A 15,254-nucleotide genomic window follows, 5' to 3' on the forward strand; every position below is an offset into this window, starting at 1 on the left:
ATATCTTGTTCATAAATAATTCACGATTTAACCGTAAAAAAAATAGAAATTAATCGATACAGCTTGAAGATTGAATAAAAGTATTACCATAATATAAAGACACGAGCGAGAAAATTAATATTATTAATTCGAATGTCGGAGAAACATCTTGTAGCGTTTGAACTAATGTTTATCGATGGAAACTGGTCCACTCGATTCCACCAAGCTCTAAATACGCTAAATAACTATATTCCATAGGAATCAAATTATTATTATTCTTTTACACATTTTATTAAGTTAGTACAAATAGTTAATAGTACACTTAAATATTTTAAGCCACAATGAAAAAAATATGACTAAAAACCCTATGAATTTGAAAACGTTTTATTAATTAATTTTATACTAACATCAGTTTGCAATATATACATTTTTCTAGCATTTCACCTAACCATTTTAAAAATTAAGTATTTTCTGATTAAAAGTTTATTAAGAATCTATACATTATTATTTATTAACTCTGTAAATTGAGAAATCATTTTACTTAAAAACTAGAAAACAATAGTTAACAATTTGGATTTTAGGTAAATCTAAAACTGTTATAATTTGATTATGGATTAATAATTTTCCAAAACCGTTTTCGAATTTGTATTGAATAAATAAAGCCTATTGAATGAGGCCCAGACCACAATGAAACAGGCACTGTATAACGGAAACACATATGTTTGGTAATTCGTTCGAAACGATATTATTGGACAAACGTGTGAAATAAAAAATATACAATAACAATAAACTTTTGTTCCCTTTTTACGACGTACAGAAGACGTATGGACTAAAATTTCAATCAATATCGAAAAAAGTCGTTTCGAAATAACAGTGTGCAGAATATGACCGCTACCCCCCGACGTTGTTCACGCTCTGTAGCCGGACGCTTGGTCGACCACTCGCGCAGCTTCCGGAGGACCACGAGCAATGTTATTGGTAGATGTTCCGGATGCGACTGATCGACAACCAGGTATACCGGAAGTTCAAAGTATCTGCAGGCGATTGTAATTAGGCTCGTATGTTGAAATCTATGGCAAGAGTTTGTGGAGAAATGGACATCCTGATGCTCTGGTTACCCGATCAGGTGCTGGGACCAGCGAGTACCGTGTCCGTCGCCACCCACGGCCACTTATGTGGTCCTCCGCGAGTTCTTGGGACCATGCCATAGAGACTGGTTAGGTGGGCACTGCGTGTGGATCGGGTAGCGCGAGCACCCACTGATGGCAGGTGATCTGAGAACCGACGGACAAGGTGACCGATCAGTCCGACCACGCGGCTGGCGGACTGGCCAAGTTCGTAAAAAAGATCCACGTGATCGAAGGAGGGCCTGGCTACCTCAGGTGTTGACGTTCGGGTTTCCGGTTTGGCATGCCAGAACCCTAGGGAGAGGGGGGACTCGACCAGCCTGTGCCTGAGGACCAATTGTCGTTTGACTGATATGACTCCTTGAGCCGGGACGACGATGCACATCGCAGTGGACAGGCCGGACATGACATATGCAATCGTTGTAGGAATTCGGCCACACCGTCATCAACACCAAATGGGGTATCCGACCACCTGTTGACGGAGTACGACCGTCGGTTCAATGCCCGATCCCGAAATCCTAGTACACAAATTTACTAGAAAACGACTTTAAGCAAGTTGTGTTCAGGCTAACCACATTATCTTGAACACGATATTACATTATAGTTATATTTTCTTATATGCGCATCTCTTGGGCATCATTTCTTGCCGATCAATACAGAGCTTAACATAATATTATTATTCTGAAAAAAAACTGTATTATCATCATAATTTTTTCTAAAAAGCTTTATGAGTCGTGTTCGAACCTTAATGCTCCAAAATGTGCTAAATAAAAATAAGTGCTTAAAAACACAAAAAATTGAACTTGTTATTATTTTATTTTATTTTACTTTTTTGTTTTGGGATTTGCATGTTTTTGCATTGAAAACGATAGTAAGTTTATTTTAAATTTAGATGCATTTTATATTATTTTTGCGATTCTCTAGTTCACACCTGCTACTGATCACTAGTTGCAATTGATTTATATAAGATACGATATTTTAAGCATTAATAATATTATTGTTGGTCTTGAATCACCAATAAAATCTTAAATCCTTTTAGTTTTAATGTACAAACTGTTCTATTGTACTATTGTAATTTCTGTTCACTATAATGTCAAAACCATCAAACGATTTACAAAAAAAAAAAAAATGATAAAATCAGGAAATATGCCCTTAACATTGAAAAAGCTCTTAACTTAACAAATATTTGCATTAAAAACTTTCGATATTTTACTCTTAAAGTAATACATTTAAATTAAAGGATATTTTTGTATATAATATGTTAAAAATCCAAATAAATCAAAAACAAAAATTGTAATAAATACAACATGATGTTAAATTGATGACTGAATCAGTAGTTGAATAATATAAATTTTTCTATTATTAATGTTTTCGCCTATTTTAGTCTCAGAAGTAAACAAACATTTGTAATTAGTTTTAAAAATATTAGAATGGTAACTTAATCACTTTTATTTATGTTGAATTAGAAATAATGTATTTTGTTATGAACGTTAGGAAAATAATTATAAAACAAAGAAAATTTTTCAACTACATTTCATCATGAGTGTAAATACCCACTGTAAAATATATTTCAATAAATCTGATTTAAAATTGTAAGATAGAAATACCCATTGGAAAAAAGAAAACACTTCAAGAGGTCTTCTTATAAGTAAACCTAAAATGTTCGTTGATTAGATGGCCCTACCTTGAATAACACTCAATACATTCATTTCGTACAGCACTTACTTTTATGAACATATTATCTATTATAAGTAACATCTGTAAGTGACAAAACTAATCTTATTGCTAACCATTGAAGAACAAGTCTTAAAATCGACCATTCGTATGGCCTTACAGGGAATACAAATTAAGTTACAAATGTTTTCATTTATGAACACTTCTTCGTTTCATTAAGAAACTTATAATAAGTAGGCAATAAATAATAATATTGTACTGCACCGTTAATACAACGAGACACGAAAAAATGTTAAGAACTTTTAGTGAAATATTCACAATAGACAACAATATTGATAATTGTTAATTATTTTTTATACTAAAAACACTTCAACATAACATCTTAAACGGTAGAATGTATATCATGCATAATAATCTTCTGTCAAGGAATATACAGAAGAAACGTTTATGTTTTTATAGCTTTTGAAATACTTTGAACCTAAAATTTTAACATTCTACACTCCAAACGGTTGTTACAAACTTAAAGAATCAAAATGCGTAGGTACATTAAAGAAAAACTTTTCGTTTGATACCTTCCTTCGGGTATAACTTTTATCAATAATAATATTATAGTATTATTATTATTGTATACTATACCACATTATAAGACTATAACAAAAACGAAACACTTGAACATTTTAACTTCCTGCTAGACTCACTTTTAGGCTTACATAAAAATATACAATTTACGATACCTACTATTATGTTTAATAAAACATAGTAGCTACTAAGAGAACAATATTTTATAATAATTGTACAGTTGTACCGCAGTAAATTATATCCATCAGAATCGTATAAACTATACCTATACTGAGTAGTTAATATAGTTATTGTAATTCAATAATATTTCAAATCTCGTAAAAATATTGTTATTTATTTTTACATCTTACATTTTTGAAAATATTAGACTATATTTTCTCATGAACTTTACCAGGAAAAGTAAAATAGTATAAAATTATGTGACTTACTTTCGTTAAATGTATGAAATACTCTTGTACATACTTTTTTATGTGAACGCAAAAAATTAACTTATTATACAAAGTCAACGACAATAACGTCAGATTAATAGTTAATAACTAACAAACAATATCATTTACATTTATGGACTTTTAAAGTTAATACGGAGAAAAATTTTAACTTGACTCATTTATAACTAAGTTGATTAATTAATAATCAGCAGGGCTTATAGCACGATTGTGCAACGTTCGATTGTATTAAATTATAACTTATACCGCTGTAAACTATACTAGCTTTCTTATTATTACCCACTAACCGTAGTAGCTTAGGAAACTACAGGATAAAGCGAAAAAAATGCCGATAAATGAAAAATTACATAATACCTTATTTTCAAATAAAAACCGCTACCAGGACCAAATTGTTTATCGTAATCGCAAGTTTGAACTACCATCGATCACTGTTGACTTTTACGTTGGCCCATCATCAATTTCCGGATGACCGTGGGGTCAGAGATATAGTAATTGGTGGACGAACTAATACATTATTTGGAAATAGCCTAATCTTCGGAATTCGCTAGATTTTGCAGCGATTAGATTATACAGACAGAACAAGGTCGTTTTGTTCGTCCGTTCTATTTTATGGAATGTGACCACATCAAACCAATAGACTGGATAATAATTAAGATTAGATTCAAAAGATACCCTTAGCAAATTTCCGATTTCTACTAACCTGAATTGAAATAAAAAATAAATAAAATAGGTAAGTAGTTCTATTTGGTTGTATCTAAAAATCAAAAACGGTTTTGCTTTAATAATTATTCACCAAAATGTAAATATTGCGACATGCTTTTGATTTTTAAAACATTGTTTAAAACAATACTATGATAATATTATCAAGTACTTTGTTATAATATTATCATGCCACAAGTTATAGACATAAGTTATAATATTTGATTTAAAAAAATGAAGTTTGTATTATAAAATGAAGTACCTATAATGTAAACTATAATTTATAACAAATATGATGCTTGGGTTCAACTGTATCAATCGTATTTTTGTCCAAAATTTGTAGCTCTAAAGCACTATTAAATATGACCAACTGTGTTAGTATTATATTCGAACATAATTAATTGTTCAGAACATTTTTGTAGCACATTGAATTATAATTAAGTTTCGGAAAACTTACGCAAGTATCATATCGTTTGAAGCATACTAATGTACCAAAGATAGGGGTTATTCAATTATAAAATAACGTTCAAGTAATATACACCCGTATTGGAGTTTATAATAAGCTTTTAAAATTTACATTTCCACACACACAACACACATAAAATATTATTATGTGTGACGAAATAACAGGCTTAAAACTATTAAAAGTTCCGATGAGTTGAGTAGGTATATTATTATATAGTACCTATGGTTAAAAATGTTCATATTTGGTTTGCTAGCAGTGATGGGTGTACCGCCATATATAATACAGAACGGTTGTTAAAACTAAATTCCAAGAAACCTGTGAAATATTTATTGGTGTTAGGGTTCGGGTGAGAATTATGATTATATCCTTAAAATCGAGAATATTAATATCGGAAACGTAACATGTTTAATTTTTGTTATCACACTCTCAACACAATTCTATATCGTGGAATTTTCTACATATTATCAGTTGCCATGAATTATATCATTTACTTGTATCAAAGTTGCATGACGGCTGAATTTGGCCACCGTTGAAGTAAAAATCCACATGGCCCACTGGTTCTCTCAAGCCGAAGAACATGGTCGACGTATGCAACGCCATCACGAACTGACCGCTGTCTACGTCGACTCTTTCGATTTTTTGACTGTCTTTAAAACTAGGCTGTGCCGGTTCAAGAGCTAAAAAATATTGATCACAATAATATTATTAATGTGAGATAAACTAATAAATAATTTTCATTCCTCAATAAAATGTTGAATTATGTAAATATATAACACAAAGAAAATCACTGCAAAATAATGTAGTAATATATATATTTTAAAATACGGTATGGTATTTATGGACTTGGAATGTCATAAATTTTAATTTTCAACATATAATATATTTGATAGTTAAAATGATAATAAAACGATAATCACACGTATTAGATTTTATTTATAATTTGGTTTTAGATACAGTTAGTTATATAGCTTATACCTAACATTATTTCTTCCATTGTTTGCATTTTATTATTTTATTTTACATTGATGTATACAACACCAATAATTTTCTTATAATATGCAAAGTCATTTTCGATATATTTGCCTCGATATCGTGAGGAAAAGTTTATTTTATCAAGAAAAAAAAAAGAAACAATATTTGTATAACACAAAATATATTATTACAATAATGGTTCTATTAAACTTTTATGTAATTTCCAAGTTTTAATATTCAATCGAGATTGTGCAATAAAAAAACAAATTTCGCACTTATTTATCAAGGGCACATAATATTATTGAAGAATATGATGAAATATTTTTTTTAGAAAACAATTAGTTCCAAAATAATAAGCTTATACAATTATTTTGTTATTTCAAAATATAATCGCGTACTTTCCAAAAAAATAATTTTTCATATAACTTTAGATTCTAAGCGGGGCCATTGTGCTATGACTGGTCGAGCTACAATTAAATGGGACAAATGTAAATAACTGTCTTCAAAATGTATAACTTTGAAAATTGTCTGTTATTAGTTGGTAGGTATCTAATTAATATAATATTTTTTACTAACACCATAATACTATTCTCTTCTCTTATAAAAGTGACGATTGAAACAATATTGTTCATTAGAATATTTAAAGGGTATTAAAATAGGTGATTATTTTTCTATTTTCATTAGAAATTTCATGGAAATTAAAATAAATGTATTTGAAGGAAGATGTTGCTTATTTTTATTAATAATAAAAATGTTCAGCAGCAAAAATAATGTATTTCGGTTTTTACATTATTTCATTGCAATATTTCTAACATCTTTAATTATTTTACTATTAAAAAACGAGCTACAAAATATTTTATATTTTATTTACTGTTCAGCTCGATTTTATAACTATTTTAAATTATAATTTTGCACATTTTCACTCCTACAATCTAATTGTTTTATTCATATAGTTCATGCTTTTTCTGATTTTCAAACATCAAATTTTCAAACATAAACGTATATAATAATAATTACACAGCTCAGAAAAAATAACTAATAAGTAATATAATAATTAGTCCTCCGTCTGTATATTATACAAGTGAGTACGATTCAAATATATTTCGACTCATCGAAAAATTGTGCAAATGAATAATATAAAATGTAAACATGAAAATATATTATGTTTATAATATTATGTTATATATGTAACAGACTGATGACAATTTATTGACTGCCAATTTTAAAATTCCAAATTAATTGATAACTCACAGTTGTATACTAGCGTATTTATACAACAAAACTACCATGTCGAGTATAAATATATCTGCACTAAGAAGATTACACGTATAGAGAAATTCAGCAGATGTCTCGGAATAATAATTGGTCGAGTTACAGTAATGTGATTTTTTAAAAGCCTCGGAATAGGGAAAAAATAAAAACCGAAATTGCGGTCACTATACGATATCGCTTAGAAAATGGTCTTCTTTCGAGAGATTGGTCGTCTGTATGCGCATGAAGGGATATTGTAATATTATTACACTCCTCGGCCATATCATAACGTAGGTGCACGATAATATGATATGTGCTTCAGTAAACTAAGCGTTCACAACAGCACTTAGGATGCGAAATCTGTAAAATAGAAATGCGTTCTCACGGGCAACGATTTCTATACCTAATGGGTTACGCAGATGGTTTTTATTTTTTTTATGTACATTTAGCACTAGATTTCATCTACATATATTTAGAAGAGTGTAAACACAAATGACCCTAGTGTCACTCGACCAACTAATCGAACAATGTTTGTTTTGCGTCTGATATTGAGCCCCGAAGAATTTACTGAAATTAAATCCGATATGGCTAAACCCTGCAGTAATGTATTTTCTACGATGAAGTCTAGTTTTTCTGTAATGGGTGGAAACACAACCAGCATACTATTATATTGTCGTGTATTTAAGAAGAATCAGCTCTCTAATGTTTATCACTTAATCAGTTTTCGTGCTACATCAAGGTCGCAGTGAGTATAAATAAAGATAACATACACGATACACAAGATAATGATGGACATAGAAGAAACACAATAGTTATAAAAAAAAAGTATCCCGGTGTATTGCTCTGTAACTTAGTTGAATGTGGTAGGGATTATTTTTTTCATACCAATAATTATCATTTATATATAAGTAAATATTAAATAATAATAAAGGTTATTTTTAGTTTTTTTTGACGATATCTACTTCTAGATTGGTATAGAAGGCCTAAATCCCGCCAGTTATAAAATAAATATACCTAAAAAAAAAAAAAATGAAATATTATGAAAAGAGGAGTACGTCTTGTAATATACGTATAGCTCTCTATAAAATAAATAAATAAATAAATTGCACTTATATTAAGCCAGTTATACATTTTTTTTTCCTTATTTATAAGCTATTTGTTTCAAAATATAAAAACCTATGGAAATATACAGGCTTGTACTTCCCTACAAATTATGATCGTAAGTGTACAATTTAAAATCAGTCAGTAACAGAACATGTCCGTCTAACCGCGTCTTGCTTTTCATATCTATCTTATTTATCTATTTGTGTGGCAAACAGAAAACTAACGTCATAATTCAAAAGACATTTTGCATGTATTAGGAGACGATCTTAAAAAATCATGTGCATAATTTAAGGTGAATTAATAATGCTCGGTTACATTGTATAATTTTATGAGTTACGATAGAAAGTTACTCAAGTAATGCGGCAAAAAGTTCAAAAAGTTAGGTACCTGTACACGAAAATTATGTTATATTCAAGCTGTGTGTGTTATCATCATGTCAGTATCAGTGAGTATACTATATTATTGTGTTGGTAGTGTTGGTACGAAAAAAAATAACCTTTTTACTATCGGACTATAAATAATGCCTGAACCACCAGACGAATAACAACCGATTACGATATACATTCGAAAGAAGAAAACCACAAATAAATCGTGCGATCGTAAAGAGACTATGTTAAAAAAAAAATAAGCTATCCAATAAGATAGCATATGGAGAAAAATTTAAAACCATAAAAACGAAAAAATTATAAAAATAAAGAAAATCAAAATTCGAAAGGAAAATACCATTACTTACAGTGATATAATATAGTTGGGATAGAGATTGCTGTTGTTATACCGCTGACAAAAATGACACAATCTTACATTTTCTGGTGAGATTTATTATGTTATAGCGTTTTGCGGTTGTTCACGTGAATTATTTTGTTGAAGAATGAGCCTTCAATAATTCAATTTAGTTAACACGGCGCCATGGATATGCAATTTAACTACATTGTGATTTGTATTTTCTAACCTCTCGAATTTTATGATAAGATGAGTTAGTACCATTGTTTATTTAATTAATTTTCCGTACCATAACTGGTTGAAATTAAGTAACGAAAAATAAAAAGTAACTATCAAAAAAAAAAAAAATAAAGAGTATATTAAATATTAATAATAAATACGTACTCTTTTTTTTTTTGTGTTCATTAGATGAATATTACTTTCAATTTACATAAATTAAAATCATGAATTTCAATTTAATTCATTCAGGAGTAAAATGTATCACTGGCAATGTATTATGGTTGAGTGCAAATAAAAATAATTTGTATTTTTACCTGCTTTATATGTATAGAATGACGTAGTAGAAAGCTAGATATTTCGTTGTTTTTCGACAAAATATACCCCGACGCCTTTTGTCTTCAAATTTAAAAAAAATATATTATAATATGATCGATATATTTTATATAAAAAACAATTGTTCAGAATGTGATTTGTCTTATAAATATAATATTATGATAGTATACTTAATATTAAAGCACAAGTTATATGGTTTTGACATACACAAAATACTGTAAAAACCGGTGACACACTTTCTCACTTAAAATGAATTCACCCCGTACGGGTAAAAAAATACTTTCATTTCCTCTCAGCCACAGACCCCATCTCGACAAGCCACACCACTCGTCATATTATTACTATATAACGAGTGTGAAAATCAATTGAAACAATACGCTGCCGTCTATATAAAATGTTCACTCGTTGTTTTACGTCTTTGTGGCGTTGTTCACGATTTTCCCGTAGTATTTCACTGCGAATATATTATTATTGCGATACGTATAAATTGTACGATCAAACATAGTTTGACGGACCCTGGACACAGGGGGTCAAATTTGTATGCGGTCCAACTCGTCAAAGCAGTATACCTAAACTTAAGACGCCGTTTGAAAATAGGTTACTCTGCATTGAGTGTTATCGTGAAATAATCTAATAATATTATAATATTAGGATGGTGTATTTACAGAACGAGGATTATTGTAGAGTAGTGTTTCGATGAGCGTAGTTTCAGTTTTTTTTTAAATTAATAAATCGTTTCGAATTAAATATTTTTTTATTTGTGTAATTTCTTGTTTGATTTTGTACAATGTTCGCAGAACGTGATATGTAACTAAAAATTTCATCTTTTTATTTTATCTAAATGTAGTAATCATTCTACACAAATACCGGACTCTCTGATAACAACACGTGTACAAATATAAATAAATATATGTAATGTATATAAACATATATGTATGTTGTACCTATATATTTGCCGTGTAGCCGTAGGTGTAATATACACGTAAAAGCTTATACACGCAATTATTAACGCAATTAAACATTTCCAAGCCAAAAGTTCAACAAACTGTATTTATAAAATTAAATATAATATATACCATGTACATGATAGTAAAAAAAAAACATTCCGACGTATGTTGGCATTATTAATAGTGTAATACAGCAGTAAACCGTGCCACACTCGGGCATATTGTGCATTACATCTGAACACTTGTCCAACAATTGATATGACAATTTGATATTGAATATGTATATTATTAATATATTTATATTCATATTATTAATTAAAATTACTTGGTATTTGTAATCGATTATTATATTTTTATGAACACATTTTATTAAAATATATGTTCAATTTGTTGCTGATCCGTGGCCATATAATATTTAAAAATAGTAGCGGCAGAGGGATATTTTATGATATTTTGTATGAACATTAATGAACATTATTTATTGCTACAAAACAAACCGCGGCCTGAGAATGACAAGAATTTAAATAGCATATAAAATGTAAAAGTTTCAAAGAGCTTAATATGAAAGGCAAAAATATTTACATAAAGTTAGGAAGGCGTTCATAAGGGAAATACGATGGTTAGGGCGTAGTTCGTGGTATTAGATGAAATTGCAAATTGAATATAATGTCATACGGAGCGTGAAAGGACCCGGAAGTTCGCATGAAAAAAAAGGGATGGTGCATCAATAGACTTATCATTAACTAAGGTCTAGAACCAACTTGAAAAAAACCCGTTTAGGAACTCAAATACTCTAAAATATTAAGCCAAACTGGTTTTAAATAGCTTTTTATAATTAAATTTTATTTTGATGTATATAAATATAATATTTATTCTTATTTTATTATGTGTGCAAATTAAACAGGTACAAAAATATATATCAAAAAAATGATTTAGAATCATTAATTAGTATTCACTCGAACCATTTAATGGAAAAGCTCTAAATACCAGAAACGAAAAAAAACAAAAAGTACTTTCTCCCAAATTATGAGCAATTAAAATATTTCAAGCTCATTTATAAGATTTTACTTAGTTCAATAAAAGGCTAAAAAAAAATCCTTATTAATATTTTCTAACGTAACTTTAACGTTTGCAGATAAGAATAAAATGATTTAAAAATAATCGTGTATTGAATTAGACCAAACTAGTAACAACAATATAGCTTAAGTTAATATTGCTTTTTATAGTATTGAAACTGACTTTGATTAGTAATGCGAGGATTCATTAAAGGTTATTACAAAATAATGGATTTTCTTTTATTCAGAACTTAATGATTTAAAATACACAACACTCTTTATTTGATGTAAGTCTGATCCAACAACTAACTAGACGTCACAAAACAGAGACAAAAGTTATTTTTTACATTTTTCATGAATTTCAGTTAGTCATTATTGTTCAAGTATGGTTATAATTATTACTATATATAACAAAATTATATATACAGACGGGGGAACGACTACCACTTTGAATGATTTCTACCCACCACCACAGTCCACAACAACCATTATTATTTAATAGATGATATTATAGTGCATTATACGAAAATGTCAATGACCGTTTTATGACTCAAATAAATATATTATTTGCTTCCCATCCCTTGCAATAATAGTTATAGACGAACAAAAACGAAAAAAATAACTTTTGTGCTGTACAACCTTCAACGGCGAGTGACTGAACTAGATAATTTTCAAGAAGATTAAATAATAATTTTCAATGATATTACTTATAAGTTATGATAGAATGATAAAGTCTGTGTCCCACACAAACCAATAATGATACCAGAGTCCGGAAGTAATTTCTGGAAAATGCACGACAATTACACTCAACTCGTGTACAACTGTAACAATTGTTTAGAGATTTATTTGAGATATTATTATAATCTTTAATCACTAAATTATGGAAGAGTAATGATTCAAATCATGTCCATAGAAGTTTAATCTATCTCGATATAAAAGGAAATAATTTCCATTAATTATGTTGTACGGGGACAATGTATATAATACACATATAATATAATATTATGTATCGTTACATTTCACGGTTTGGATGCCATGGAATACACCAAAGTGCGAAGTGGAGTTTTGGAATGTTTTCAAAAGCGGATCAGTATACGAACTAAACTTTTAAGATTAGGTTTGAGTAAATTTCAAACTTCGTAATAATTATTATATAACATACTATAGTACAGACTATCAGACTATTGTTCGGTTATTAGACGTAACATTTCAACTAGAGTAATAATCTAATAAAACATAATGTACGCATGCAATAATTTGATTTCAGTAATACCCAATTCCCAAACTCAAAATAATTAAGAAAATCTTCGAGAGTAAATAAAATCGTTCTAGTACATTGCTGATATTATTAATTATTATTACGAAGAAAATGAATGTTTATTATTTTCGTTTTACACGAATAGATCGAAAACCTATATTTTCTAAGACCTCACAAACCATATTTTGCTGTTGTGTTTGAGCCCTCGTAGAATAATAAATTAATAAATTGCATGTTTTTATCGAAAATTTAATATGTATTATAATTATTAAAGGAGATGATATGCGTTTGCATATTTTGCATTAGTTGGTAAAAAAAAAAAAGTAGCTGGTTTATACAAAAACGTATTTTATGACCTAACGGTGTGCCGAATGCAAAATTTAATTTTACATTTTATGGCATGTTTCGTCCGTTTTTAATGCGTATTTTAAATTTTTGTTATTTTGAAATTTTTAAATTAAGCGCAGAAATGACTAAAAATGTAATCATTCTTTGTGTTTCGAAAATATCAAACGCTTTGTTCGAATTTCGGATTGAAAAATCTAAATACTGCTTCTATCCAAGGAATCGATTATTTTTTTAAATATTACACTTTCAGTACAAATCTATTTTAAAAGTACCTTCCCTATCTTTTCGATGTCAAGAATTGGTCTTAAACTCTTAACAGTACGTACTTAATTACTGCCCGTCTAAAACTATCTACTCTAATTAATGTGAGTGCCCACCTCCGTCACAATAATACTATCTACATTCTACAGCGTTATTATATTATTTTGTGAGGATGGCGTTTCGGGTGCGTTTTTATCGGGCGACGGATCGTAATATGTTTTCGCAGTGTCATTGATGTTTCGGTGTTGTTTTTGCATTGTAGGTATTCCTTTAATTAATAACGTCGTTGCCGCCGCCGCCGCCGCCGCCGTTTATTGTCTAAAACACGCGGATATAAGTGTCTGCTGCGGCGGTGGGAGGTGCGAGAGGACGTGTAGAGTCTGAGGTCGTGAATGAAATGCGCTTAACGCCGCCATAAATTCGGTGAAAATCCCCATGGCTTACACGGCCGGGAGATATGCTCCAGAGAACAGGTAGTCCCAGTAAATTGTCGCACGTGCGTTGCGATTGTGTTCGTCCTGCGTTCGTATATTCGTATAATATAATATGTGTGTGCGTGTGTGAGCTCGAGCTTGTGTGTGCGTGTTTATGTGTGGTAAATCCTACATGTACTCAATTTGTCCGCGTACGCCAGGCACGTATACAATATATCTGTGTGTCCCTGCTCGTACGTATACGTATGCTTCTATCCGCGCTGCGCAGGCGTGGTTCGTGTGTGTGCGTGTGTGTGTGTGTGCGTGTGTGTGTGTGTGTGTGTGTGTGTGTGTGTGTGTGTGTGTCGTTTTATCATCGTTAAAGAATCTGTTATTGTCGAGTAACTTCTCAAATGACTTGTATACCGCTGGCACCGGATTTTTACGCGTGAAAACGTCGGCCGGTGCGGACGAGGAAAAATAATTCGCGCCCCCGCTTGCGCATATAATACCTCGGCCAAATTAATTCGCTTGAGAGGTTTTTTTTTTTTTTTTTTCATTGAATGTGTTTTATTTCCCTTTAATTTATCAACCCAAACAGCCGCCCATTATATTGTAAAACATAAATAAAACAGTCATGTTACAAAAAAATAAAAGCCATACCAAATCCACGGCGAAACCACTTGTGTACGCCGTGAATACGTTACCGGTATACACGGCAATCAAAACAACCCCCCCCCCTCCCAACAAATAACATGAAAGCAAAAACTACATAAAAGTAATTGAAAACACTATTCACACGACTCCGCTGGATTTGTATTGTTTTTACACTAAAAACCTAAACACCGAAAAAACCATTTAATGTTACTGATTTAGTTTAATCACGCCTAGGCAAGTATGCTTGAACAATTTGGAATCTTTATATTGCTATCAGCTATTTCCTTCTAATCACTGTTACGTCTGATGAAATACAAAGGTGTTCTACCTGCAATCTTTGATTATTATCAATGGCGTAGTTGAAAAGAATATTTAGAACCACCCCTCAACCACCCCCCCCCTCCCTCACTATAACAAACCAAAAATAGTATTTTCATCATTATGACGATACATCATGATATTAAAATAATCAGTGAGATTGACATTTATTTAAAAGTTATTTTTCTCACATAACTGTGGGAATTGTCTAGAACTGTTGGTATCTAATTAACATAAAATAAACAATTGATGTTATTGAAAATATATTTAATGTGACGATACACTTTTAAAAATAAAAAATAATCCAAGCTTATGCGTAAAAATAAAAAAAACTTAATTAAACCCACTCTGCGGGAAGAATTGAAAAAATGTTTTACCCACAATGAGATCGTTATAATAGTTATAATATTGTTATTTATTTTTAATTA

General features: G+C 30.2%; 2 protein-coding genes across 5 annotated transcripts in view; one reads left to right on the top strand and one right to left on the bottom strand.

Moving 5' to 3' along the window:
* The window catches only part of LOC111033830 (ras-like protein rasC), a 169,482-nt gene that overhangs the window by 109,735 nt on the left and 44,493 nt on the right, over positions 1-15,254 (top strand). The gene's annotated exons all lie outside the window — the stretch shown is intronic.
* LOC111033828 (lipase member H-like) overlaps positions 1-15,254 on the bottom strand; it is a 37,065-nt gene that overhangs the window by 10,194 nt on the left and 11,617 nt on the right. For both annotated transcript variants that reach the window (XM_022314756.1, XM_022314754.1), the window contains exon 5: positions 5,462-5,647. In XM_022314756.1, coding sequence (XP_022170448.1) covers positions 5,462-5,647 — 186 coding nt within the window. The remainder of the gene's footprint in view (positions 1-5,461; positions 5,648-15,254) is intronic.

Source organism: Myzus persicae, unplaced genomic scaffold (assembly GCF_001856785.1).
Source record: "Myzus persicae strain clone G006 unplaced genomic scaffold, MPER_G0061.0, whole genome shotgun sequence".
NCBI lineage: Eukaryota > Metazoa > Arthropoda > Insecta > Hemiptera > Aphididae > Myzus > Myzus persicae.